General features: G+C 42.0%; 3 protein-coding genes across 5 annotated transcripts in view; all 3 read right to left on the reverse strand.

Moving 5' to 3' along the window:
* The window catches only part of kxd1 (KxDL motif containing 1), a 2940-nt gene extending 2570 nt beyond the window's left edge, over positions 1 to 370 (reverse strand). The window contains exon 1 of one of the 2 annotated variants that reach the window (XM_084933138.1): positions 245 to 370. Coding sequence is in view for 1 of the 2 variants with exons in the window: in XM_084933137.1 (XP_084789263.1) it covers positions 114 to 118 (5 nt within the window). In the remaining variant the exon portion in view is untranslated. Of the gene's footprint in view, positions 1 to 113; positions 180 to 244 lie in introns of those variants that run through there. The other variant, XM_084933137.1, reaches the window with a different exon arrangement.
* Positions 371 to 2096: 1726 nt separating this feature from the next.
* sinhcaf (SIN3-HDAC complex associated factor) lies at positions 2097 to 8706 on the reverse strand. 2 transcript variants are annotated; one of them, XM_084933136.1, is made up of 6 exons: positions 8554 to 8706; positions 5973 to 6100; positions 5738 to 5837; positions 5516 to 5639; positions 5093 to 5243; positions 2097 to 4347 (listed from the first exon to the last, which is right to left on the reverse strand). In XM_084933136.1, exons 2-6 carry the CDS (start codon positions 6098 to 6100, stop codon positions 4008 to 4010), a joined length of 843 nt encoding a protein of 280 aa, XP_084789262.1. In that variant the 5' UTR covers positions 8554 to 8706; the 3' UTR covers positions 2097 to 4007. The 2 variants fall into 2 exon arrangements, with proteins under 2 accessions (XP_084789262.1, XP_084789261.1); XM_084933135.1 differs by lacking the exon at positions 8554 to 8706 and having other exon boundaries at positions 5973 to 6106.
* Positions 8707 to 10339: 1633 nt separating this feature from the next.
* On the reverse strand, positions 10340 to 26497 carry LOC146382478 (DENN domain-containing protein 5B-like). Its single transcript, XM_084933125.1, has 21 exons — positions 26173 to 26497; positions 22604 to 22713; positions 21197 to 21911; positions 19842 to 20029; positions 18042 to 18548; positions 17709 to 17940; positions 15440 to 15590; positions 15204 to 15294; positions 14994 to 15113; positions 14757 to 14909; positions 14552 to 14630; positions 14383 to 14458; positions 14140 to 14268; positions 13922 to 14043; positions 13527 to 13672; positions 13316 to 13434; positions 12646 to 12833; positions 12405 to 12487; positions 11841 to 11967; positions 11565 to 11739; positions 10340 to 10828 (listed from the first exon to the last, which is right to left on the reverse strand). Exons 1-21 carry the CDS (start codon positions 26276 to 26278, stop codon positions 10645 to 10647), a joined length of 3801 nt encoding a protein of 1266 aa, XP_084789251.1. The 5' UTR covers positions 26279 to 26497; the 3' UTR covers positions 10340 to 10644.
* Between the last annotated feature and the right edge of the window lie 1386 nt (positions 26498 to 27883).

A 27883-nucleotide genomic window follows, 5' to 3' on the forward strand; every position in this document is an offset into this window, starting at 1 on the left:
AATATCCAGAAATGTAAACACAGGCATTTAATCAACGAGAAAGAAATAAGCTAGATTTGTAAACGCTAATTAAATCAGAGACAGTCAATTCCAGCTGTGAATTGTTTATTCACCGCATGCTGTGCCGGTGTTTAACTGCCCTCCAGCTCCCTGTTAGCACCCCAAACCAACCACCGCAAGATTAGTACGCTAGCTACCGAGCCGTAATAATAATAAATGCAACTACAAAGTTTACATCACTTACCTGAGCTCGGACGATGGCTATCTGTAGAGTTTGGACGACTACGCAGCAGATTAAGACTATATTTGACACCTGGCTGTGAGACAAAAACAACCCACTTCCATATGTTTTTCAAGTTCCTGTCACGAGACCAACGCTTCCGGTCTAAGGTTTTGTTTGTTTGTTTTCGTTGTTGTTTTTTCATTAGTTTTCGTTAATAAGCTGTTTATATTCACTTATATATTTTTCAATGAATTAAAATTAAATCGATATGTTTAATTCTACTGAGCCACGTCATTGTGTTTTATTTCGTTTTTACGTGCCATTCTTCCGCAATTTTATTTGTTTTTTCCCCTACTGAGCTAATATGATTCCAGCCAATTTCTTCTGTTTAACTGAGATCATTTTTGACTTTAGTGAAATGTCTTCTTTTGTCATTATAATGTTATTTTATTGAGCTGCTGTTCTTTATTTAAGGTACTTTCTGACAGAGTGTGTTTTGTTTTGGTCGCTGCAGAAGAGAAACTTCTTAATTGCATAATTGTTTGCAAGTCATGGACGGAAGCTTCAGTGACAATGAAATACACGACATATTTTGAGACCTGTCCGGGATATATCCCGCCTCTCGCCCGGTGACAGTTAGGATAGGCTGCAGCACAACTATGCGAGGAAAAAAGGATGCATGCATGGAATATATTTCGAGTGTATATGACCTTTTCTGTTTAAGCCTTACAGTGAACTTGAAGAGCAGCAACATAATTAGCCTTATGTACATTTGAACTGCTATGTTTCTCTCTCTTAAAAAAAATAGTGTAATAGTGTAATAGAACTGCTTTTGCTTCAGAACTGCTTCTTTGTGGCATAGATTCAGCAAAGTGCTTCAATCAATTCTGAGATATTTTGGTTCAGATTGACATTATGACATCACACAATTTCTGCAGATTTGCCAGCTGCAGATCCATGATGTGAATCTCCTGTTCTACCACATCCCAAAGATTTACTAGATCGTGATCTGATGCATGTGGAGGTCATTTGAGTACAATGAACTCTTTGTCATACTCAAGAAACCAGTCAAAGATTATTTGAGTTTTGTGACTTGGTTTTGTGACATATCCTGTGGAAATCAGCCATTAGATGTGTACACTGTGGTCATAAAGCAATGGACAGGTTTGGCAGCAATACCCGTGAAGGCTGTGGTATTTAAACAGCACTCAATTGGTGCTAAGTGGCTCAAAGTGTGTTAAGGAAATAGTCACCACAACACCAGCAGCCTGAATCTTTCATACAAGGCAGAATGGGTTCATGCTGTTTATGCCAAATTCTAACCTTACCACTCTCCACCATTACCACTGCAGCAAAACTAGAGCAACATTTTTTCAAACTTTTTACTGTCAAGTTTTGGTGAGCCTCTTCAAATAGGCTGTTTTTAGCTGACAGGAGTGGCACACGTTGAGGTCTTCTGCTGCTGTGGCCCATCTGCTTTGGTGGTCAACATGTTATGCACTCAGAGATGCTCTGCTGCATACTTTAATAGTAACGATGAGTGGTTATTTGAGTCACTGTTGCCTTCCTATCAGCTCAAGGCAGTCTGACATTTTCACTCACTGGCTAGTCTCTTTTTAAGATCATTATCTGTAAACCCTAGAGATGTTTGTGCGGGAAAATCCCAGCAGATCAGCTGAAATGTTCACACTGATACGTAACATGGTGGGAAATGTGGTACATTTGCAATCTGGCTTGCTGATTAGAGATTTGCCTCAGTTACACAGGTGTATATGTATAATGCAATTATGACATGCACGCCCATATTTAGAAGATAATGTCCCTCTTTCTCTTCCTTTCCGGCTTACACCAATAAATTCAGTCACTCCATACATCCAGAAAGCTCACAAAATTACTTTTTATTAAGGGAAAAGTAAAAAAAAAAAGTACATGATGTATAAAAAATACAAAACCATTTTGTCTAACTTGTAAGTTAAGTAAATGCATAGCAACAATACATGCAAGTCTAGAGTTATGTATCCTACTATTGTATCCTACTATTCTGTGACATTTTTAAGCTACAAGGTAAAAAGGGAGAAGTACAGTTTGGTTGCAATCTATCAGCTGTTTCAGTCTACATGATAAAAATCCAAAGTGATGATACAGAATAAGTTAGGTTGCACGCAACTCAACCGATGAGCAAATAAATATTTAACAACATTTCACAAATATTGACAACCAGTAATTGAATGCAATGTTAACCAAAGCCTGCGTGAGAATAACATTTGACTTCTGATGAATAAAACCGTACTATGAGTAAGCTAAAGATGAAAAGAATTCACTTCTCTAAGTAGGGATACAAATAAATATGAAATAAATAAATAATGAAACCTATATAAAGAGTCATATGACTCATCCAACCCCTTATGTACATAACACACCCGCTGCTCCTGACTACAACATCACATGTATGAAATTTCATATTAGTGTTATTTTTAAAACATACATATAAATGACCTCGGACAAGCACAAGTGTCCATAGAAAACCTGCATTGATTTGACATTGGGTGAATTTCAATGTGCTTTGGCTTTCATTTGATAAATAAAGTAATATTAGGCAATATATCACAACACATTTGTGGTATATAAGAGGCAATGGCATAGAATTTTAGCTTGTATAAAGTCTTTTACCGTATACTGACCCGGGAATAATGGAAATCACTGATATTGATATTGCTAAAATGACTGATAGACCGAGTTTTGTGTTTTGCTGTTGTATTGTGTGGTATTATTATGCAAAGACACTTTTATTTGTTTTTTTTTTTTTACATATAAAAATAAGTTAAAACTTCAGAAAAATGGATCCAAAAAAATAAAAGTAAGATTTACAATTTTTTATAAGGCCATGCAATTTTTAGAAGACTCATACATCAGATCAGTCGGTCTTTTGGATGAGTGGGCTTGCCATTCATGCAAAAATGCACTGTGTGTGTTGCTGAGGCCACAATAAATATTTGTACTGTCCCTTTTTGTTCCTTAATACCAATGCAGATTTAACACTAGCGCTGTCTGTAACACATAATTAAGGCTGGTGTATTTGCTGTTGAAGCTGTGAATAGGCCTTATTCAAATGGGACCCATACGTATTTACACACAGAAACGCTAATCCAGTCTAAAAACCACAAACTCTTTGTTAGGAGTGGATGTTGTCGTGAGCAGACAGAAAAACAGAGGGTTACTGTACAGGTCTGTGCTCCATCAGTGTAAAGTGTCATTCATTCCAAAACGGGAGATATCCACCATTACAAAAAAAAAACAACCCAGATATCAACTCTGAACAAAGAAACCAAAATTAATTAACCTCATTATATTAGTCATCTTAACATATATGCTTATAAAACATCTTCACTGAGATGGGTTCAGCTGTGTTTGTGAGCTTTAAGTAGCACCTTTTCTTCTGTAAATAAGTGGATGTATTGCGTTTTGGAATAAAATCTGATAAAAATGTACCAGCAAAGTGGAGCTCCAGCATTTCAAAGTAGATCAATTACACCGAGTATGATGGTCCATCGTCGGGATGGCAAAAATATTAAATACAAAGTAAAGACAGACAACGGAGAAACACAACAGTCCATAAGTTATCATTTAAATGCAATCAACAATCCTCATTATGGAGAAAGGATTTTTCAGCTGCTTTGTAACTGAAGGCAATCTGAGGCCACTTTTTTCTATAAGTGCTTGAGAGAAAAAAAACAGCACCTCAAGATTTCTTCAGAGATGTGTGTGTGTGTGTGGGGGGGTGACTTTACCACCCTTCCTCCCCCACCACCTCACTCCTGACTGGTGGCGATGCAACATGCAGCTGAGCAGACTCTGCACTTTCACCACAAGTTGCCATCTCCTTCACTTCCTCTCCCATCTGGGATTTTTCCACACACACCCGACCCTCCTCTGCCTCCACCTCTTCTTCCTCGTCCTCCTCCTCCTCTTCCTCCTCCTGCTGCTGTTGTTGCTTCTGCTGCTGCTGTTGTTGTTGTTGTTGTTGTTGTTGTCGTTTGTTGCGGCAGCACGGTTTGAACAGGTGGGGGTCGATGAGCACCTCCCCGAAGCGCCCCTTGTAGATTATTCCACAGCACACCTTTTGCCTGCACAGATCATGAAATGAGACAGAAACCATTATGGCTCTGTGTGTTTACTCTGTTGACAGCATTGCATTAAAATGCATTCAGTGTTGAATCTGGGTTATCCTGGATTAGCATGGCACTTCATGTGTTAAAGGTAGTATTGAGTATTTGACAGAAATGAATGCATTTTCCTGTTGTTTCTCTGTCTGAGAAACAAAAAAATGTGCATTAGGCTTAATAGATAAAACATCAGGCACCACAAAAAATGCTCTAAGAAAAACTAAATTTTTAAAAATGTATTGAAAAACAAGTCAAAGATCAAAAGTCAGTTATTAAATCTATTTTAAAAAGGCAACATTTTAAGTTTTTTTTGTAAAATATATTTTCATGCTTTGATAGATTACTGGTCTGCCAATAAAACATTACAGATTGTCTGGAAGGTAAAAGTAAACTCAAATCCTAAATACGTTTATAACAAACCTGGAAAATTGTCACTAAAAATAAATGCAACTATTAGTTAATGACCCAAAACGAACAAACAAAAATTATTTACATACAGTAGTAAGCAAGTAACAGTTAGTAATATTAAGCTAAATACATAAAGAAATCCCTTTAATGTCACTGTAATCCGGCAGGGTGGGGCATCGGTGGGAGCTTCACCCGTGTATGTAAAGCAGGCGAAGGCTTGAACGTTTATATACACAGTTAAACCACTTGTAGTAGATTATTCTAAAAATTAAGCCTGTAGATTCACTGTCCGCCTTACCTCTTCCAGTACGTTAGGTCCAGAAATGAGAAAACGGGGGAGCGGCTGGATCCTGGGCTGAGCTCTGTGTCGGACCCCTCGTCTGACAGGTTGCTGTAGCTGGGAGACTGAGCAGGGGAGGCACTGGAGGTGGTGCTGTGGGCATCTGAGTCTAGAGGACAGAATAGGACATTTTTTTTTTTTTTTAAACCTGAAAAAACCTGAATGAAGTAACAGGAGTGCTACTACAATCCATTAATCCAGTGCGCCTGGAAAGGAAAGGTAAAGTAAAACTGAAACGTTGTGGTACAAACAGATGTGTGCTGGTGTATTTTTAATGTCCCGATCCCACAGAAATAAACACCTTTCCAAACCTACCTTTTTTTAGCCATTATTTTGTCATGACTTTACCATTTTCCTCAAATATACATCATAATTACTCACTGTGTCTTTTCAGCTCTTTCTGAAGCCTGTTGATCTGGCTTGGCCGTGCTTTCTTGGAGATGGACTTTATTTTCTTGGGCCTGGAAGTTAACTTTAAGCTGGGACCTCCTCTGGCATCAACAACCTGGATGAGGGACAGGAAACCGGACGAATTTGTATAATTTGGGTTTTATCATCACCATAAAGTAATAGGCCGGTCATGCTGTCAGCACTGAAACTCACATGGTTCCAGTTCTTCTTGGTTCCCACAGGAAGTTTTTTCCACCGTTTCACAAGGAGCACGCAGGCATTACAGATTTCTCCAGACCGGCTTTCGCTCAGTCTGGAAGACAGTTTCAGTTTGTGATGAGGAGGAAAAAATGGAAAATCTTTAGCATCAATATGACGTGCACAGCCTAAAAACCATGACAGGTATGGTTTGCCTGCAGCCCCGCACATGCTCAGGTGTATCTCTTACCCAAAGCAACTCCTGAAGTCTTTCTCATAGCGCTTGCTGTCTGTGAAACGAGAGCTTGACGACTTTGCACGGCAGATGCAGCAGCCGTCCAAACTCCTGTACATTTTAGGCTTGTGAAAGCCAAACATCTGCATTCAGGGGAGAAAAAAAGGGGGGTTAAATGTTTACATATGATCAGTGTGCACCGAGTGTTTACTGCTGCAGCAGCAGGAGGAGGTGGGGGCGGAGGAGAATACTCCCTTCACCCCTACATTTGCAGTGCAGGTCAGAGGTGAAGCACAAATTTCAGTTAAGTCTGCAGTGAGCGGACAAAAATGTGTTTAATCGCCAACAATGTGTTTAATCGCCAACAATGTTCACGGAAAGCAGTTTTGCTGGAGCATCTCTCCGCTTTAACCCACATGGAAGCAGAGACAGAGTGGGGGAAGTAGGTCAACAGTCAGACAGCATGTCAGACAGATAATGTCACCATGCTGCGCTCACAGGATTCACGCTTCGTTTTGGAAACCCAAAATAAGATTTACGCACGCAATCAGTGCGAGCCTCCGGGCCGCACAAGATGCGTTATTCGTCAGGAGGTGGAAAGACAGACTGCAAAATGTGTACCGCGTTACTAGAGAAATGCCAGTAAAATATTATACATCACTGCGTCCGGGGGAAATTACTCGAAATGTAATAAGCGTGCACAGGAATTATGATTTATGTTGCTAGGCAAAATTTAATCTCCACGGCACATGTAGACCTGAACTGCGGCAAAAACTGTGAGCCGCGCCCCCCAGACTGGGCTTTTTTTTCCTCTTGCCATCAGTCCTCGGGGTCTTCTGACAGTGCGGTGCCATAGAGAGTAAAAAAGAGCAGGAAAATGGCGAAGAACGCTCACTCTGCATGATTAAATCAGATACTAGATATTGGGCATTTCTGTGTAGAGGTCAGTTTAAAAAGCAACACAAGCCGACTTGAAGGAAGTTGTATTGAGAAAGGAATACCAACTCTGGCACTTATTCTCACCTGTGACACAGCTAATATATTAACTGTGGGAAAAAATGGGCTATACCTTGATTTGTAAACGATTTCACGTGGTATAGTTCCTATATAACAACAGAAGAGATTCAATAGCACTTTACTGTTGCGCAGTTTTATTTGTAGTGAAGTGCAAACATTGTTTTTCTATACTAAAGTCCTTTTAAACAAGACGTGCACCTAACCTGCGCTTAGAAAGCTAAGAAAGCAGCATTCATTCAAAAAAAATACCCCGTAACCAAGCAATTTAAATAATAAAACTAAATAATAAAGGGTAGAAACTAATTTGTTTCTACCCTTCGCGTGCCTCATCTGTAAATTACAGACGATCTCTGCAGCAAAATACAGTACGTGACGCAACTCAACATGGCAACACACTTCAAAGGCGGAGGCAATGTGGCGAAGGGGGTGTGATGCGATTTTCCGCAAAAACTGCAACATTTAAAACAAACGCTAAAAAGAAAGAAAAATCACCACGAAAAGCTGCCGAACTCGCACGAATAATACCCTCGCCTTTCAGAATAAAAGAAGACACCGAGCAATGTCCTCTTTTTCATCGAGAGAAAAGTGCAAGTCGCCAATTTTCACCGCCCACTCCGCCAGCGAGGAAGCATGGCATGCCACACGACCTGCTTCATGCGCACCCATTTTATGATGACCATCCTCCGCTTCCACGATGCCGAGTTTATACCTCAACTTTATGCTAAGGGATAAACTCGGACTAACGTGTTTCGAGAGCACAAAAAATAACAAATAAAATCGGCGGGCTTGGTGTTAAAGGGGAGCTGCTCTGAAATAAATGTGTAATTTGATCTTTACTCTTTGTTATTCCAGAGCCGCGTCACTGCAACAGTCCACAATCGGCTACATGTGCGGCAAGTTCAAAGCGGCGGCTCTCGGAAAGTCGCTTTTCTCTCCGGTTTCTCCCACAAACCACATTTTTTTATCCAGCTTGGCTTTCCTGCTTTGGTTGGGGATTACTTTGCGCTCGCGGGAGCGGTTTTGTTGACAGCGGTGGCCGCGTGCTGAGACGCATCTCCGCTCCGGGTGGGCGTGAGAGGTTCAACTTGGCTTGTCTAGCAGGCAGAAAATGTGCGGCACACTGCATCCACGCTTGTCTCCTTCTGTACAAGAACACATTTGCAGCCCAGACGCTCACATTAACCCACTTTACCACGTTTACATTACCGATAAACTGTCGCCGAAATGCGCCGAGCCAACCCATAATAATAACAGCAGGAGCACGAGCACCAGCAGCCATCCCCCCTGCTCCTCTTCGTGCCCGCACGTGAAAGCCCCTTCAAACGCATTTTAAACGCACATTTGCGCTTTTCCCGCTTTCCTCCCACTTTGCCCGGTTAGTTTCGTTGTTTCTAAGGTGACCTACAAATACCGCTGACCACCAAGTCGGGTCCGCGCAGCAGGCCTTAAAAATAAAAAAAGAGCAATTGTTCGTGAGACATCTCGAAGCTTGTTTCTGAATTACGGCCCTGAAAAGCGCGGCGAACACTTTTAAAAGGCTTTTTAAAGACGAGGCCAGACGAACACAGACAGCCGTTACCTTTCTGCGAGTTGTGTGGAGCTGATCCAAAGTAATAACAGTCCGAATACCGCGTCTTTACGCTGTGACTTATGAACATCTACCCTCATCGGTAACCCGCTCTCTTGTTGATGTCTGCGCTTGTGGACGGGACTAGAGTTGTGGACAATTGTGCGCATGCGTGGTATCCACACCTCCATTTCAGAGTAGAGAAGAGGTCTTTTTTTTTTCTTTTTCTTCAATCAAACTATTTACATAAACGACGTGTGACGTATGCGTGCGTCTGCATTCTACTGGCCTTATAAGGATGGGAACATTGCGCGGGAACAGGGGGCTCGGCCCCGGTTGCTATGGCACATTGGAGAATGTAAGCAAGGGGGCGGTGCCTGTTGTTTTACTACAGGACGCCAGATGGCTCGTCTGGGGGCCTACGGTTTTTCAGGGGGCTTGGCGTCTTGCACGGCAATGGGGCTTTTTGTTGATTTGAACGGATCAGATTAGTAGTAAATAAAAGGTGGGTGAACGTTAGTCTCCATCCAGTGGTCAGTTTAAGGCTAACAGCAATGCAGAAATTAAAAAAAAATATTAGCGCCTTGAGTATAAAAAAACAAAACAAAACAAACAAAAAAAAAAAAATCACATAGTTGTATTTTTGTTTTTACATTTACCAAGTTTACAAGAGCAAGATTCTTCATCAGCATCAGTGTAATAGTAGTAAAGTCAACCTTTTAATAGCTGGCAATCATTTTAATCCAAGAGTCTCATCAGCTATTTCAGATAAGCGTCACAAAAAACACCAACAAATGGCACTTATTTCAATTTTAACTTTAATCTTGACCACACACTTCATAAATAACAGTTCATTATTTATTGCTTTCTCTAATCTGTATTTAAAGGAGAAAAGAGGCTTGGTCATCATAGGTTACATAGTGCTTGCGGGATAGTGCAGGAGACAGCATTTTTCATAATTCCTCAACTGTTTAATTGGATGCAACATCAACATAATACCTAGCGGTTTTGAGAACATGTACTCTATTCATTGTCTGATTTTTTTCCCCTCTCTCCCTTTTTTTGTAGACAATTGAAGAGCTTAAAAACAAAACAGCATGACTACTGTCCACACGAGAGAGTGTGTCTGGAGTGGGATCCATTGTTGTTACGCAGACACAAACAAGATGCCTTTGTAGAGGAAAAAAATATGTCACAAATTCAGTACACCAACAACAAATAGGAACATGGGATGGAAGGATGAAACAATCCTATCAAAGATCTGATGAAGCAAAATATTTACAATCAGAGAGAGGTGAAGGGGAGGGGGGGGGCTTTCTGACAAAATGACAAGGACTATTTAAACTGACACAACTAGGACACCAGTTTGGTTCCAGTGTTTTACCAACTGAGGATTTCGTGAGCACAACTCTGCGTCACATGTGACCCCAAACTGAAATAAACAATGAGAAACAGGCCAGACATTACACAGTATAATAATAGCATAATATATATATATATATATATATAAATTTAACATTATAGAGGGGTAGAATAATTTGTTTTGACTACATTTGCTAAAATATCAAATGAAATCAAAAATAATTATGGTAATAATAGTAATAACAATAAGGCCTGAGAACTGACGTTTGAGAATACAACACCAAAAGACATAAAAAAAAAAAAACAAAAAAAAAAAAAACATATTCTGGCCATGCATGTGCTTAGTTTAAAATTCAAGTGCAAACAACACAGCAGTAGGACAGGTATGGTTATCCTCGTGTTAGGTACAGTATAAATGACGTGAGCAGGGAAAATATTGACTGTAGATGTGAGTTTATTAATGACCCTCCAGTTCTCCTCGAGGAAACAGAACTTCACAGTGTAAACAAGCACAGGACTATTTCCTGAAGCAATCAGAGTATATAAGACATGTACATCAGTGAACAAGGCAATATGTTTGGTGCTTGAGTTGCCAGCGGTTTTGTCTAGCTCACTGTCCATTTTGCTGATCGTGATGATATGACAGAGTCACATTTCGCCAAATGTCCGAATGTACCTCCCTTCCCCACTCTTGGGAAGATGAATATCTGAATCCATCAGCGTAGCTGCTAAACTCAGAGGTCAGAGGTCAACTCCTTTAACCAGTGCTGTCTCCAGAGTGATGGCAAAATCATTTAGTGTGTGCAGCATGCGAGAGAGGGAGTGCACAGCAGCACGGTCCCGCAGCAGAGCACCGTCCTCGTATGTCCGAGCTGCGAGGGGACAGTCTGCCAGCAGGGGGAGCCACAGAGAGAGAAGCCGGTCCCTGCCAAGACGAGAACACCGATGGTCAATAACGGGGTCATAAATAAAGTTTGTAGAACGTGATGAAGCTTTCAAGCACTGCAAGGTCAATTGTATTCAGGGCGTCAACTATGATTTTTAAACTTTAATAATATTCTTGAGCTACTATACTGTTATCATTGCAACCTGCTACGATGTATGGTTTGAAGGTGGTAGCACAAACGGGAAACAAATGGAGGTGGAGCTGAAGATACTAAGATCTTCAATGGGAGTGACTCAGACAGACAAGATTAAAAATGAGTGCATCTGAAGGACAGCTCAGTTTAAGCAGTTTGAACACAAAGTTAAGAGGCCAGATGATTTAGACATGTCCACAGGAGGGACAGCGGATATGTGGAAGAAAGGACATTAAATTTGGAGATGCCAGGGAAGAAAAAAAAGAGGAAGACCACAGAGAAGATTCATGTATGTAGTGAAGGAGGACATGCAGATGGTTGGTGTGACAGAGGAGGATGCTAGGGACAGGGTGAGATGGATACAGATGATCTGGCCAAAAGCAGAAGAAGAAGAAGACGACGACAACGACAATGACGACCGCTTAAATTATTCTGCTTTATATAAAAGAATAGAAAAGAAAATAACCTTCCTGCCTGTGATTGCTTTAACAACATCTTCCACCTGAGGAACAAGGGTGTCTTGCAAAATGTTTTCTTACAACATCAATTCAGATTTCAAAGGGAGTTTCAAAATCTGCTCACCTAATTCCCAGACAGACAAACAGCTGGAATTTGCCCTCTTTTCCAATATTTCTAGGAGAGGCGTTGATGGCACTGACGTAGTGGCACAGCAGGTCGCAGGGCGGGCCCTTTGTCAGTGTTGATCCGTGCAGGTCACCCATCTGATCAGCAGTCTCCATGGAAGCCACGGCCTTTTCTGTGGGAAAGCATTGGTGGCCCCTTTTAGTTTAGTTTGCAACTTGAGGAAGTTGCAAACTAAGACAGGAAATAGACGTCACCTCTTTGATTTACACTTACCCACAAAGTCCCAAACGAACACATTCCTCTGAAAAAGTCGGTTGGATTTGAGACCATGGAGGAGGAACTTCTCCAAGCAAAGCACCAGACCTCCTTCACCACACAGCAAGACTGTCAGGTTTCCCCTCTGGGGTGATAGAAATGGGAGCAGAGAGTTAATAGACCTACTTCAAACAAAAGCTCATGTTACTGTTTATAACAGTCTCATATTTGTTAAAGTAAACAGAACAGAACGTATGCATGTACATTAAAGCTTGTGTACTAAAGACGTTATTAAAATGAATTAGAAGCCTTTTATAGCCAAACTCAAGTGATGCATCAGGTCTCTGCTGTGCATTTAACGGAGATGAGAAAGGCTAGCCTGATACACAAGAGAAACAAATGAGGCCCGCGCTGGAGAGGCCGGGGTAATGAACCATGTTATAGATAAAAATAACACAGCGGGAGGCTGACAGTTGCTGCAAATATTCTCCTGCCCGCATTAACTATTTTGTCACCCTTTCAGCTTAGTGAGCCGGCAAGTAAAACGAATATAGCACTTGTCTCACACACGCATACACACACCTCTTGTTCAGGTTTGTGGAAATGCTTCACAAGGTTATTTACCGCCTCCCTCATGTCCTCTTGTACTTCAACAAACAGCATCCCTGAGAAGATGAATGAAGTGCAGTTAGCAACAGGAACACGAGGATGAATAATGAAACTAAGAGGGGAACAGAAAGGTGATCCAGGAACAGAATCATCTGCTCGTTCAACAAGTAGGTCAACTATTGTGCTAAAGAATGTGTTCTTTGTCAGGACGTACTGCTACGGCTGCCAAGTGATCCGAGGACTGTCCGCACACTCTGAGAAGGAGAGGCCAGCTCCGGAGGAGGTGTCCCTGTCAACCTTCCAGCATCCTCCTCCGCACCAGGTGACACCAGCTGACCAATGAGGACTCTTTCCAAGCTGCCGTCCCCCACGCCTTTACCAAGCCATCGGCCGCAAGGGAACCTTCCAAGAAACAAAGACGGAGCGTTACATTGTATTCAAGATTTTAAAAATGAATAAAGACTACATAAAAAAATAAATAAAATTAAGGATTTGGCTGAAGGGGGAGCCTTCTATTATCTGCTACTGTTTTGTGTTTTAACTTGAGGCAGTCATTAGGGTCAAAACGAAAGAAAAAAAAAACCCCTATTATAGATAATGTAACTTCAGCTATCAAAGTGGTTTGAAAATTCAAATTCACAGAGTCTTTTTGCTCTGCATAAAACAGCTACATACTTTCTACATCAGCTTTTCTAAGCAACCTTTGGGTTAAAGTGTTTAGAGAGTTCAGACATCAGATTTTGAACAGCTGGATCATCTAGCCTTTATTATATGTTTAACACATTTTCAGCCTGTGAGCTGATGTTCATAAACATAGTATCAAATGCTGTGCGAGGTCAAATGCAGCTTTCAACGACCGAAGAATATCAGAGGACGAATCTTACTTGTAGGTGTGCCCTGTAATCTCATTGTACACCATCACACAGTCAATGAGACACTTGGCCAGCAGGCCCGAGTTCTCCTGTCCCAGCTGCAGAGTGCTCAGCCTGCCCAGGTTCTTGCACTGAAATCAAAACCACAAATCACAGTAAGAGTAGCTCTCTGTGTTTGTGTCTCCATCGGCTGTGATGTTACAACAGAGGGATGAATACCAACCTGGAAAAAAATTTCTTGTGTATTCTTTGGGATCTGTCTAACTCCAGAATCGCCCAACTCTCCTGACACACACACCCAAGGATCAACTGTTGCCATGGCGATGCTCAGCTTCTTCATGGGTATTATAACAACACGATATGGAATACCTAGAGAGAGACACGCAAAATCACGTTTTATGCATTTGTCCCTCTTTTTTTATCCACTTCTTGAATTGCCCAACTCTTCTTGCAATATATTTTCGCATTAAGTTTCATGTTTTCTCTTTGATGTCTGGAGGGAGGGTCTTTTTGCAGGAACACTTTTAATCCATGTTAATAAGGAGGAAGTTAGCGTGGTTGTCGTAATAAACAGCACAAAAGAAAAAATTTTCTGCTGTTAAAGCTCGCACGACTTACAGACTGAGGTGAAGACGCGTGTAAAGCAGAGGTAGTCCACGGTGTTGAGAGAGAGCAGGTGGAACAAAAACTGCTCCCTTTCTTCCTCGCAGAGCAGGAATGCATGAGGTTTGTACAGCTGCCTGTCAGGGGCCCAAGAGAGAACAATATCAGTGATACTACAAACTAAATGAATAAAAAGCAATATTTCTGTTTATTTATCAACTGTGAATTCTTACCGGAGCAGCTCCTGATTTGTGAGCAGCTCTTTGAGGTGCTGGGATAGCATTTTCTTCTCTAGAGCCAGGTGGATCCAGGCTCGGGCCTGACCCACATCAGACAGACCCTCACTCATGGTCTGGATAAACCTGGAAGAACGACAGACAGGCTAAAAGGAGCTGCAATATTCAACTTTTACACTAATAATGTCCTCTGAGCTCATCTAGAAAACTAAAAGCCCCTTTCATCAACTGCCTCATTACCTCATATCCTGTATTAACGATCCTCTCAGGGGCAAAGCGCCATCATCAACTGTTCTCTGGTCTGAACAGTTAGATCCTGAAAAGGCAGAAAAAGCACCAATTATAAGTCCATTCTTATTTCAGTGATTTCCAAAAGTAGCTCAGTACAGATGGGGGGCTGTGCTCTGACCTGGAGACTCAGCTGGTGCCTCCGTCTTACCCTGGGCAGCTTGGTAGTGAAGCAAATGGGACCAAAGAGCAGACTTCCCCTGTTCACAATAAGCAGTAGTTAATTTCCAGCATGCATGCAATCATCTGCCGTTCCAGACATTTTTCTAGGCAGTCTCTTCACATGGAGACATACAGCGCGGTCTTAGCATGCCACGTGAGCTCACCTGTTTCACCTGCAGACCGTGGCCCCATGTTCTCTCCAGCAGGTCACACAGGCCGTGGATGAGTGTGTTTTCCTGCAGGCCTGTGATGCTGGCCTCTCCCTGACCCAGTTCCACACTCTCCTTCCCCATCCTTTCCTTCAGCATCCGTTTGGTCTAAAAAGAAGAAGATTTTTGCATTAACCTTGAGTAAAATAATTAGGAACATTCCTATTTTAAGCACCTAACGAGAGCGCTTACCTTTAGACGACACTCGCTGAGCAGCCCATCAACAAACTCCCGGTGCGTCTGAGTGATAGCTTGAGGCGTCAGGTCAAGTAATTTAGACTGGCGGAGATTCTTCCTCGCAAAGGTGTATTTCTGTTAAACAGGTAACATATTAGACACACACCCCTTGAAGCCTGCATGCTAATCTGTGTGTGTGTTTTTTGACACACACACTGTAGGTACCTGTCTCTGCTCGTTGTCCACTCCTGACTGATCAGAAACTGTGGATCTCTTGGGTTCAGACCTACGAGAGGCTGTGACACGACTGGACCACCTGATGACACAGCAAAATAAAATCCATAATTTTACACAAGTCAGAGTAAACCAGTCACGCCTGGAAATAAAGTGTTAATTATTTTCATTACTCACTAGAAACAGAATTTAATTTAATCTTAATAACAGCAGGAAACGAATCTCACTTGTTGGTGTTCTGTGCCTGGGCAAGGACATCCGCCTGCAGCTTAGGGAAGTAGCCCGGGTGATGACGACCCTGGCCAATCCTCATGTCCAGCAGGTGGGGGTGTATGGCTGTGTGGTCAGCCTTCAGCAGCCTCCGCTCGATGGCCTGACCTGCAGAGAAAAAAGTGAACAAAAAACATTTATTTATTTTTTTTTGTTTGTTTTCATTTGTATTAATTAATTAATTAATTTTTAAAGGGATTTCGCATTTCAATTCAATTAGTTATTTCCATGAATGGCTTGTGCATAACATCCTAATACAGTATAAAAGAAAGTAACCATGTTATGTTATTCTGGAGTCTAACGTATGGACTTTGTGAATTATGAACAATGCCACAGACCAGCCACAGAGATGAAAGGCTGGCACCACTTCAAAGCTGCAGCTTTGCAGCAGTTTTCACAGGACACAGAGTCCCGCTGTCCTCTGCTTATATAATGCTCACAGACCAGCATGTGCCTAATTCTTCTCTAATTTACTAGTTCTACCCATCTTTTCCCCCTTACATTTCATTCGATCCCATTGCTTTTTGCGTTCCAATTATCCACCAGGTAATTTGGTTTTTATTTCGTTTCAGTAATGTTGAATGAATTACAGTTTATATGGCTGCATAACCTGGTGCAAGAATCCCCCTAAGCACAGTTCATGCAAAATCCTCAGTGCTTATCACAAAAGGGAGAGAAAGGCCAAGCAGCATAATCACCATATAAACCCAAACAGACGGGCAGATGGTGTCAGATTTGCAGATTCCCTCTGCGAAATCTGGCATCCAGCTTCATTGCATAATTTTTCTCAGATTTCGTTTAATATTTTTGCTATATCCTAATTATATTCTGGAAAAACATTGGTGAAACAGCCTCAGGCATCTACTTAAAATACAACTAAAGTCATGGATATTTTACACATTTTACAGACCTATCTAAACCATGTGATCATGCTATTGTACTGAAATAACTGCGTTCAGCTGGTATGGAAGAGTCTAATAAAGGGTTTCAGATAAAACTCAGTGCCCCCCTTGTATTATCATAGGTGTTCCACAGGGGTCCACTCCTGGTCCTCCTTACCTCCATATGCAATGCATAAACTATACAATTTGTGCTTGTTTTGAAGTCTAGTAAAACACAGTGTATGAAACTCACTCAGTCACCTGAAAGTATCCAGCCTACTTTCAACATCTAAACCCTTGATGTTTATAAAACTGGAACTGTGCTGAGTGTTATAAATACTTCTAAGACCCACCTGGAACGACTTTACATTTTTTTTTGCATTTTTTTGTCTGGACTTGATCAAGCTGACATTGTTTATATGCATGCATTTCCCACCTTCTTTGAAGCCTCGGTGCGCCACAGTGCACTAGCACGTTTCACTCTCAGTTTGTCCTATAAGAAATACTACAGTGGTCCTTCCTTAACCCTCTGGGATCAAAGTCTTAACCCTAATCCTACCCCACACCTTGGGAGAGCAGCACTAACCTTTGCTAGCAAATGGTGGTTTTTAATATCAAACTAAAACAAATACCTGAATCTCAAATATGTATTGAGATGATCTAATATAACACTAAATGTGATTCAGAACATTTTTGCTATTCCATTAGTTTACAAGTATCATTTTCATAAAATATCTAAACCCCCCCCCCAAAAAAAAACTGTGTTTATTGTCAGAAAATATACTGTATATTTATGCTTTATGTGTGTGTGTGTGTCCTTAAACTGTAGTTTTTTTTCTAATTTAATTTAATTTTTTTAATACGCAAGTCCCTCTTTGCAATGACATTACCCATTTAAAGGAAAGATTTATTAATATTAATAATAATAATGAATATATGTTACCAGTGGCTTATCACAGGGTTTCATTAGCATGTCCAGCTTATTTAAATTACTATATGTAAATATTAAAATTATGATGAGGCTCCTTTATTTGTGTATGCATATATATTAGCGCTTGTCAGAGCTCCATTAAACTTACAGGAGCTAATAACTTATCTCAGCATATAAACTTTACTGTCTAATTTGCATGAATATCTATGAAAATAAAGTCAGCTCTCATTAGGACGCCAACATCTAAACTGGTGTTTGTATGTGCTCCTTGTTGGACAGTACAGTATTTATAATAATAATAATAATAATAATAATAATAATAATAATAATAATAAGACTTATAAGAACATGTAAAATGTTTCATGGCACTTCCCCCCCCCCATCCCTTTGTGATCCTGGGCACCTTCACAGTACCTGATTCAAAGAGGGTAGTGCATTTCCTGTAAAGACAACTACAGGAATCCTCGCTCCCCGTGTCATACAGTCGTTCTCGCTCTAAACGGCTGTCGAACAGCTGCTGTAGTGGCTCCCTGTCTGCCCAGCGAGATATAGCCTTCCCATCCACAAAAGAAGAAAACATGGATGTCTCCAAGAACCGGGACAAGAAGTGCAAGTGGCTCGCTGGCTGAACGGAGAGAAAGGAACCCTAAAACATTGAAAAGCAGGGGTTTACTGAATGAAGATATAACAATAATATGACTTATTTCAGATAAATGCAATCTATCAGTCAGTCATCCACTAAAGTACCTTATCAAAGTTGAACATCCCCTCTCGGTTGGTCAACCAAGAGTCCAAATCCAGAGCGCTGTGGATGACGAAGTCATCATATCTGCCAAACATTGCAGCAAAACGTCCTGCAAACACCTCCCTCAGCTGAATATTCAGCTTTGCAGCCTTCAGTTCTTCCTCCTCCTCCTCAAACACGTGTCCCAGCGTCTTCCCTCCATCTGACATCTTTCCTCCTCCACACCTCCTCGCCAAAGCCTGCAGCCTCTCCAGCACCGCCAACTCCTCGCCTCCGAGGTTCCCGTTCCTTCTGTCCTCCATCAGATCCTCCAGCACCAGGCTTCTTAGCCGAGGGGAGGAGGAAGAGGTGGTCGTGGGCTTAGCGATCACACCGCCCTGTGGAGGCAGCCCAAATTGCAACAACACCTCACTCAGTTCCTGAATGAGTTCAGTCTGATCCGGAAACTGGGGAAGGTCTTCAGGAGCTTCGACGCAGTGGTTGTCAATGTCCACGAAGCACAGGTTAGCCTGTGTTAGAATACGAGACAAACCAGACAGTTACAACACGACAAACAATTTTCAGTTTGGCCGTCAATCAGATAATCATAATAGGTTTATCCTGTCACAATGTACAGACAGTTATCTCATCCAGACAGAGTGAGCTGAGCTTTACCCTCTAATTAAGCTCTGAGATGGAGATTTACACACAATTAATAGATTCTTAGCATTTCACTTTGATAAGCGCAAAAACGCAAACAGGATATTAGCATGTGAAAGATTATCTGTTATCGTTGCAACAGGAGACAATGTGGAAAGTGCAATATCAGTCGGCGATAGCGATGTGAAACCTTTGCAAAAAAATAAAAAAACAAATGTGCCCATAAAGTTGCCAAGCAACAAACCACAGAAAGATTATTTTTTTAAAACTGCCTCTGTAAGCAGCAGCGGAGCTCAGCAGTGCTCGACAGTCAGCAGCCACACGACCTTCAGCAGTGACCTCCGGCAGTGAGTTTTTAGCCTCAGGGGAGATGAACTGCAGAATGGACTATTAAAGTCGACTCTGTTCAGCTTCATCCTTCCTTCTAGTGCCATCACTTCCAAGTGTTTGGTTTTGTTTTTAAACACATCTTTAATCCAAACAAGACGAAGAGGAGAAAGAAAAGTCGGGGAGGGTTGTTTCACATTCAGAGACTACACAAACGTTTATTTCACCAGAATTAAGTTATGCTCTGTTTCCTGATTATTCTCCGGATCAGTGGACACACTGGATTTTTTAATGCATATCAAAATGAAGGACTACTAATTAACTGCAAACACTCAAATATGTATGATTAAGATGTTCCTCATTTTCTTCAAATTGCAGGGCCTTGGGGGAAATAAGTGGTGAGCTCTAATTCTGTTTAATAATTCATCCAGCTCCATTATTCTGCATTTTTGGAGCTCTGCACTTTTGCTTTCATCCCCTCAGAGCTGTCTTACCGCTGCCTCTTTTCTGGGGCAGAGAGACTTCAAAGAAGCTTCAGAGGCAAGATATTCATGCAGCATAAAGTGATCTGGGATGCAGGATTGGATTTGAAAGGGGGAGGCAGCTCAGAGGAAATGCATCATCCCAGTTCGACATGCTGGAGGCAAAGGGTGCGCTCCATGAACCATGGAGCAGATAAGCAAATGGCTGCAAGATCGTCTCAGTTTTATGGTATATTTTTAGATCCTTTTATTTTAGCTTCTATTAAAATGTCTGCATCCTGCAGTTTTGACTGGTACATTCACACGGGAAACGGCAAAGACATTTACGCATAATCTTCCCTCTGAGTGATGTACCTCATGTGGCAGATTGAGGGAGGATCGCTGAGCTCCATCTCTGCGCTGGATACCCATCAGGAATGGCACAGGAGCGTCGAGCAGGTGATGTAGTGGTGCAGAAATGATGGGCAGGTAGATGTGTTGCCACTGAAATGGGAACAGCAGTGTGTTGATGCCCTCTGCCACGGTCATCAAACGCTGGTAGTCTGTATACAGAGACATCCGAACAAAGCGTTACGCCGTCTCTGAGCTCATTCATATTCCTGTTACACAGCACAGTTAATGACTCTGGAGGTCTCATCACCATATCACTAAGCTGCACTGTCAGAGCTTCCAACATTTACCCACAAAAACCCATCTGTCAAACCCAGCACCCCCTCGATCCTAGAACTATGCACACATATCCCACTACTTTTTGTTTTAGGACAAACAACTTGCAGGCTTCATGTCATATTATTGTGTTAAATACAAAGAACAGCTGCTTTTCTGTATGTGCAGTCATTATTATTAGAGTTCAAAGGTGTCATTATATATGTTTTTCATATCCAACATGTGTGCGCTTCAAAAGTTAAGTCAATATTTTAACCGTCAACAAACAGACTTGATATGATCTCTGAGTGACATGTTAACTCTCCACCCTTTTGCCCAAATATGGTCACTTCTGGTTCCTAAACACTAACACGATTGTGACCAAAGCACTAACACAGATGCTTCAAAAATCAAAATACAGAGTTTAGAAACCAGTGGGTGACATCACAGTGATGATGTCCATCTTTTATGTACAGTCTGTAGTCTATCCCTGCAGACACCTGTGTTAAAATGCCAACTTTACAGCAATAAAAGCCTTTTATGGCTTTAGGATCTACAGCGAATTTATGTTGCAGTTAGTTTTTTTATTGAAATCGTCCCTTTAAAAACTACTTAAGCTTGAAGTTACACATTATATTATTTACCTTGTCTGTTACTTACCATGGCAGGTATCTGTCCCCATACAGTCTATGGATGCAGCTATCTAACCAAATTAATTGGCATTAACTGATAACGTAGCACTCCCTATCTAACCCTAACCCTCTTGTCCAAACTTGGCCACTAAGAAAAACCTAACATGGTGGCTGAGCCTCCAAATCACGACTCCTAATGATGATTGTGGTGGTCATAGTATGAAACAACACATTTTATGAACAAGGGCTTTGTTGATTTGTCCCAATAAGTCAACACATGGACATAAAGCAAGCACGCACAGCACCAGGAGCTTGAAACTGAAGCAGCTGCGTGAAACTCAGCTGTCATTTATTTTCCTAATTACAGCTTTGCTTTTCCTGTTACATGCCAAAATATCTTGCATGCATAAAATCTGTAATTTCAGTGCTTACCTGAAGAGTAAAGCAGGACCTGTGTCTCCAGAAGTGCACAGGTAAGTAGTTTCACCATGCTGTCCACACCCAGGAGGGAGAACGCATCTCCAAGAGGATACTCCCCCAAAGGAAGCTCACCTGGCCCGGGCCGCTGGCAAAGGATGGGCCCTTGCACCCCGTGGAACCTCAGCGACCTTCCAGGTGGAGGCAACGGCACCTCGTACAAGATGTTATGGATGTAGCTCTCTAGAGGGAGTGGTGGGGCTGTCTGTGACGTCACAGCCTGGTGAAGCTGAACCAGAAACTGTCGTGAAGCTTGAAGAAAAGGGAGCGGCGTGACGAGGCAGAGGGCTTTGGACACATACAGGGTGTCTCGCGTTGGATCGAAGGAGCCTACACATCCGAGGCAGCCAGACACCCCAGCCAGAGACTCAGCGTCTGACTCATCCAAGCTGCTCGCAAGTGAGTCCATACTGGAGGTAGAGGGTGAGGAGGCAGAGGAAGATGAGGACGAGGGAGAGGAGGCCAATGAAGAGGAGTGGTGCTCTACATGGTGCATCTGACAGAGTGTCTGCATGGCAGTGATAATCTGAGGACTGGTCACCTCCTCGTAGAAGGTGTGAACAAAGCCGTAGGAACGCGTGCCATCGTCGAAAGAAATCGTAAACGAGTGAAACTGAGGATCGAGTCTGTCTGCTTGAGTGCGAAAGGACAGCCCTCTGGGCATGCAGAGCTGGAGGACAGAGGAGAGAAAACAAGAGATGTTTTAGTACAGAGTGACAATGTTCAATACCGACCTCAAAACGTATATAAATGGAGGGTTAAACCAAAATATACAACAGCAAACATCAGCATGGAGGATGCTGATGTTTGCAAAGAAGACACTTCTACCTGATAAAACTAAAGATAAAAAGTTTGCCACCATCAAAAATGGCAATTATTTTAAATATTCTTGTGCTAGCATAGGCTTGATTTTGTCCTAAAAATGTCAGAGCAAAAATCGACCCCTGGCCTGAGGAGTGGGGGGAAAAAAGTGTGGATTAGCTACATAAAATGACATGCTTAAAAAGACCCCAAAAAGTAAAGCAAAGCCAGAGGAAGGTGCTTTTGCACAATATATGAAATGGTCTAGAACAAACCAACACTGATTCCACTCCGTCTCATTACTCATGTAACTGTGAGGCTGATGCTGCTCTCATCATCCGGACCTGTTTTGCATGTTTAGATGAAAACAAGACTCTGATGAAAAGGGGCAGAAAATAAGCCAGCACGTAACTCCTATTACACTTCCCTCCAGCTGACTTTGCCTCTTCCATTATTCTCTGGAAGAGCAACAAAATCATTTGGCCTTCTAACAGGCACATCTTGTCCTTCAGCTGCAGATGTAACAGAAAATGACCAACACTGTGCAATCCAACATCTCACCATGTTGACAGCATCTTTATTGAAGGGGTTCCTGTCTGTATTTTCAGGGTAATGAGCCAAAACCTTCGATTTGAAGGACCGTCGAACAGGGCTGTGCTCAAAGCCCTCACCTGAAAGACAGACAGACAGACAAATTGAGTAAAGAGGTTATTCTATTAATGCAGGGTGACCTTGATCGATGCTGAACCAGAATTCATAATGAGACAGAAAGGACAGACCAGAGGGCATCAGAACATGACAGCAGCTTTGATTAATGAAAAACGACCAGGACAACCTTGACAGATACTAAAAAGAAGTTCATGTGCTGCAGCAAAGTGGGAAAAGCCCCTCCAAGAGTTATGTAACTCAACTCATTGGCATAAAGAAAAGCAATGCAACAATCCTCATCCCTGACACTGCAGGAGGGAACTCTTTAAACTGATAAGAGGTGCTGAATTCAAAGTGCATGCAAGAGAACTATATCCCACATAAATTGCTGCAGTGAACACATGCATTGCCTCGTGTGGTTAAAGTATCTCCTTTTTAAATCTCGGCACCATGTGTCAGCTTGTAGCTCGGGTTACATACAAAATGCTGTCTGTGCGAGTAGATGAAGCTGCAGCAAATAAATAAATAAATGAATAAATAAAATAAAAAAAAACGGGTGTATGATTCACGGAGGGTAATCACCGAGGTACTTTCATTATTTATCCTCTTTCTAAGGGGGAAGCCCTTGAACAGTACTCTTCTTTGTGTTCCCTGCTTTACTAGTACACCATCAACTCTCAGAGACATTCACTGGAATTGCTGCACAAGAACAAAATCATCTGTAAATGCCAAACCAGCTCTGCAGCACTCATTCGACCCTTCAGGAACATCCACATCACCTGCCCACGAAATGACGCACGCCACCTCAAGAAACTGCGCTGCAGGCAGAGCGAGGAGCGAGCCACTTCAAGTCAAACTGACTCAGACCGGTAGGTGGGAGACAGCTAATGGATGAAAGTGACGCGGGGAGGGAATGGCAGTGTTCTTTACTAAGAATACAAATTAGTGTCGGCGCTGAGAGGCACAACTGAGCATCGCTGAAGGAGTTGCCATGGTTTCCATTTCCGCCGTGGCCTCGATGATCGCCATCAAGACAAAGCTTTTGTGCTTGCCACAGGTTACGTCAGCCTGGGTTTTATCAGCTGACCTAATTAAACCGCCACCCCCCGGCTCTCCTCCTGACACGGGTTCCCACCAAACAGCTTTCACAGACGTAAATGCAGCCTGTGTGTGTTTCACGGGGTAACAGAGCAAGGGGAGGTGGAGTGGAGTGGAGTGGAGGGAGGTTTGTTTTAGTGTTTGAATGAAAGCTTAAAGGCCTGTAATTAGCACATTAACAGACTCACTAGATCCAAGAAATGTGCTGGATGCTTTACATCATCTGTAGGCATGAGAATAACTGTCATTTTCACACCGATTTGTCACAAAAATAGTGACGAATGTCTCATCCAAGTACCCAAATTCATTACAATGGTCACTTTAATATCAGCCGTGTCTTGTTTTTAGTGTTTCATATTCATTCCACTATCCCTAAAACAGGCCAACTCCATCAGCCACCAGTGAGCAGCCAATAAAGACAGACATCCATCACTTTCACCAACTAAATTACCTTTGCTGTCCCATTCATCACACCATTACATGAGCAGGCATAAAAAGTAGAGAGATATTAAAATGACAGGCGTGTCAGCTGGTACTGACTGATGACACTTTAAATCACTCCACCACTGATGCGCCTGACCACTGAAGGTGACTCGCACGACCAAAAAAAGAAAAGAAATTTTGGTTTTTATCTTAGACTTGAAGCTCAGGAACAAAGTAAGCACCGAGTGCCTAAAAATATGTTGAAAAAACAAATGAATCAAGCAGAATGTCTAATTATATAATGAGATATAGGCTTTACATCTCCCTGCACAATAAAGCTCGCTCTGTGCGATCAGAGACTACTCCACTGATGTCATATCTCTCCCCTATGTGACCATCATCGCGCCTGCACGGGCGCTGAAGTGTCGGCCATTCAGCATTCCAACAGGCAACGTCATGTGAAATCTGATTAGGCTGCAGAAACACAGTGGCATGTATTGAGAGGCTAACAAGGGCAGATTGTCTCTCGGTGGGCATTCACCAATTACACACTCTCACAGAAAGAGGAACTGTATATAGGACACATTTAGAGCACATAGTGGACTATAACTTGTGGAATACTTGTGAGTAAAGGAGAAAAACCCTCACACAGGGAGAGAAATCCTTTAAAGGAGCAGAGCCCCCCTGCAGCGATGGGTCTGCGATGACCTGCTGTTACATAAGTACAATGGTGTAGCTCAGACACAGTAGCCAAGGAGGCAGCTTTCTAACCCAGTGGTTAATTAGAGCTTTAAAACAAAACAAAACAAAGAGCAAAAAAACATAACATGCATGTCTGCTAAAAGCCCCCCCATGTGGAGCTGTTTCACAACAGCTGCTCCAGAGATGAGGAGAATACAGGGTGTGACTGCTGCTCCAGATCTGGAAGTGACACTCAAGGTATTCAGCACACCTGTGATGTGACCATTTTTTCACAAACACCGCAGCGCACGTCACACGAGCCTCCTGGGCAGAGTTGTTCTCAGCTCAGTGTAAACAACTGGCTGCAAAAGGAGGTGACGCCACCTGATATTTCTCTATTTCTTAGAGTCTTGTCAACCACAAATAAACCCCAATAAGCAACTGAGATAAGGAGACTTCACCGCAGCCAAAAATATGACATCACATCCCTTTCACCTTCTTGGTTAAAAGAGGAAAATAAGAATGATGGGTCACTTTCTGTTTGAGACCACCCCAAATCACGTGGATTAATCAGTGCTTTTTGATTCACAGAGCAGTGTATTCTGGGAGCAAACAGCCCTGCCTGGATGTTCCAGCTGTGTTACAGCTTTAACGAGCAGAATTAGGACGCTGCTGTTTTCCCTCGATTCTGCCCTTTCTCTCCTGTGATCCCGAGGCAGGTGTAGCAGTAGATGACTTGCAGAAACCATAAAATAAAATCTAATGTGACATAATACTAGACTGAAAATATGATGAAAAAAAACCAATGAACACAGCCGCCAAGTGATGTGTCCTAAACAGGGGTATAATATAAACAGACCGCACCTGGGATACAAAAGACAATATATCAGAAATATTCCTTTCAATGGCTTAAGACTGATTGGGAAATGATACAATGCACATCATTTGTCTTTGCTTTCCCGTCCAACTAATACTACATGCTCAGAGACATGTACAAATCCTGCCCAAATATAACCTTATATTTATCACATTTTTCATATATTTGAGGATATTCTGCACAGGCTGCTCACACATATTATTTAGAGCACTGACAGGGAGAAGAAAAATCATATTTAAATGGCTGTCACCCCTCCCCACACAAACAGAGACACAATTGGGCAACACAAATAGGCCTATATGAATTACTAAATGTATAACCTGGCTAATGCTGTCATCCGACATAACATGCTGCGTATCTGTGTATTGGCGGGTGTGTCTTTTTGTCCTTAAATATCATCTACCTGCTCCATCGTCCGGCTCCAGGCCCGTCTCCGTGTCCACTCCACACACAACAAAATAGTGGGCGAAACGGCAAGAAGCCGATCCTGTGGCGGCGGCGGTGTTCATCCTCGATGCGTTGTGTTGACGGTGTGACACAGCTCCGTTTACTTCTGCTTAATGCTGTAGGTGTTCATAGCTGGCGCTGGTTTTTAATCCGAAATGCTCGAAGCTCCCCGCTGCGCGTCCCGATCCGCACCCACTGAACCGCGCTGTGACTCTGATGGAGTCAGGGTGATCCGGGGATGGTCATCCAGTTTGTTCAGAGGGGGAGGAGGCTGTGTGGAGACAGGCAGGCAGGGAGGGAGGGAGACAAAGGCTTAAAAGCATCAGCGTCCCCCGCTAAAGTCTGCGTCATTTTCACATAGATGTTTACGAAATTCATCTGTAGCGCAAAACAATCAGTCTCATAGATCATCAGGGTTCTCATTTTTAAGTATTATTTTTGTCGGTGGAGACGATTACAATTATTTATTACACAAATGCAGATCACGGGCGGGAAAACTCTGAAGAAAGAAATTAAAACGTTTTCGACATTTTGGATAAAACTCCACTTACCGTTTACTAATTACCGTAATACTGTGAAAACGGTCGTGCGCCCTACAGTTGGCTGTGGATTTGCAGGAGCCTCCTAAAATCTGAGAAAACACTTTAGACCTCAGCGTTTCATTGGAAGTTTTTATGGGAAGTTCGTGTTGCCAACTTTAGGCACGGAGTTTGGAAGTCACGAGCTTATTTTACCAGTCAGGGGATGACTAATGACCAATGCATGATGGGAAGTTTTGTGGGAAATGTAGGATCAAATGGTTCTGGTGCTTGATCCCTGCTATACTAAGTCGAGATACTAACTAATAAATAAATAAATACATAGTTTTATTAAAAATCTGCAGTTGTGTTAGTTAGCAAGTAACATGAATTTAATGTCACAGCGCAAGAATAAGTGACCTCAGCTTAATTTTAAGATTAATCAACTTGATGTGTTTTTGTTTATCATGTCCTAAAAATGTGATTTTATGAAAATAAATATAAAAATCCCTTTTCACACAGATCTGTTTTGGTTGGATGGATGCCATCTGAGCCAGACAGTTACAGGAACACTTCTTAATTCATGTTTGATTAACAAATAAAGACACTTGCCAAAAGTCATTAATCACTAACTGAGACCCACTGCTAGATAATACTTCACACTCTTCCCTGACACACAGGCACTAAAGACACCATCAGTCATCCACAACATTTAGAGCCTAACCATCAGCAGTCAAAGCTGCTGAACTCCAACTCATTATCTCTATTAGTCGCTATGTTTGCCAAATACCTCCCAAGTTATAAAGGATTAAATGGAGTGTGGACTTTATCTTTTGTCTGCGGTGTTTATTTTATTCTGATGTTTTATTTTTTAACTTGTCTGTTGCGAGATCTCAAACTTTACACTCCATTTACTTTAAGTCAGAGTTGGTGGAGACCATAAAAGTCTTTAAACCTGTGCTGAAGTCAGGGCACACCCTGTGTGCTCCAGCTCTCTGGTGCATATTTACCTCTGTAAAAGATACTGCTATTTCTACATGTTTAGTCTGGAGACCATAAATAAAAAAAAAAAGAAAAATAAAAGAAGAAAATACGTATTTTGGTTCTTGGCCATTGACAGATTTACAGACAGCATCAATTTCAGCGTCT

This window comes from Perissodus microlepis, chromosome 7 (assembly GCF_051167445.1).
Source record: "Perissodus microlepis isolate ML-2025 ecotype Zambia chromosome 7, ASM5116744v1, whole genome shotgun sequence".
In the NCBI taxonomy this organism is placed as follows: domain Eukaryota; kingdom Metazoa; phylum Chordata; class Actinopteri; order Cichliformes; family Cichlidae; genus Perissodus; species Perissodus microlepis.

Excerpts from the sequence above, each read along its gene's own strand:
- sinhcaf (XM_084933135.1), bottom strand. The coding sequence starts at position 6,106 with ATGCAGATGTTTGGCTTTCACAAGCCTAAAATGTACAGGAGTTTGGAC. Across the intron at positions 5,838-5,972 it reads GACTTCAGGAGTTGCTTTGG|ACTGAGCGAAAGCCGGTCTG; the intron begins GTAAGAGATACA and ends ACTGTCTTCCAG. Across the intron at positions 4,348-5,092 it reads GACCTAACGTACTGGAAGAG|GCAAAAGGTGTGCTGTGGAA; the intron begins GTAAGGCGGACA and ends TGATCTGTGCAG.
- LOC146382478 (XM_084933125.1), bottom strand. The coding sequence starts at position 26,278 with ATGAACACCGCCGCCGCCACAGGATCGGCTTCTTGCCGTTTCGCCCAC. Across the intron at positions 14,459-14,551 it reads GGCACCAGCTGAGTCTCCAG|GATCTAACTGTTCAGACCAG; the intron begins GTCAGAGCACAG and ends CTGCCTTTTCAG. Across the intron at positions 12,834-13,315 it reads ATTACAGGGCACACCTACAA|GTTCCCTTGCGGCCGATGGC; the intron begins GTAAGATTCGTC and ends GTTTCTTGGAAG.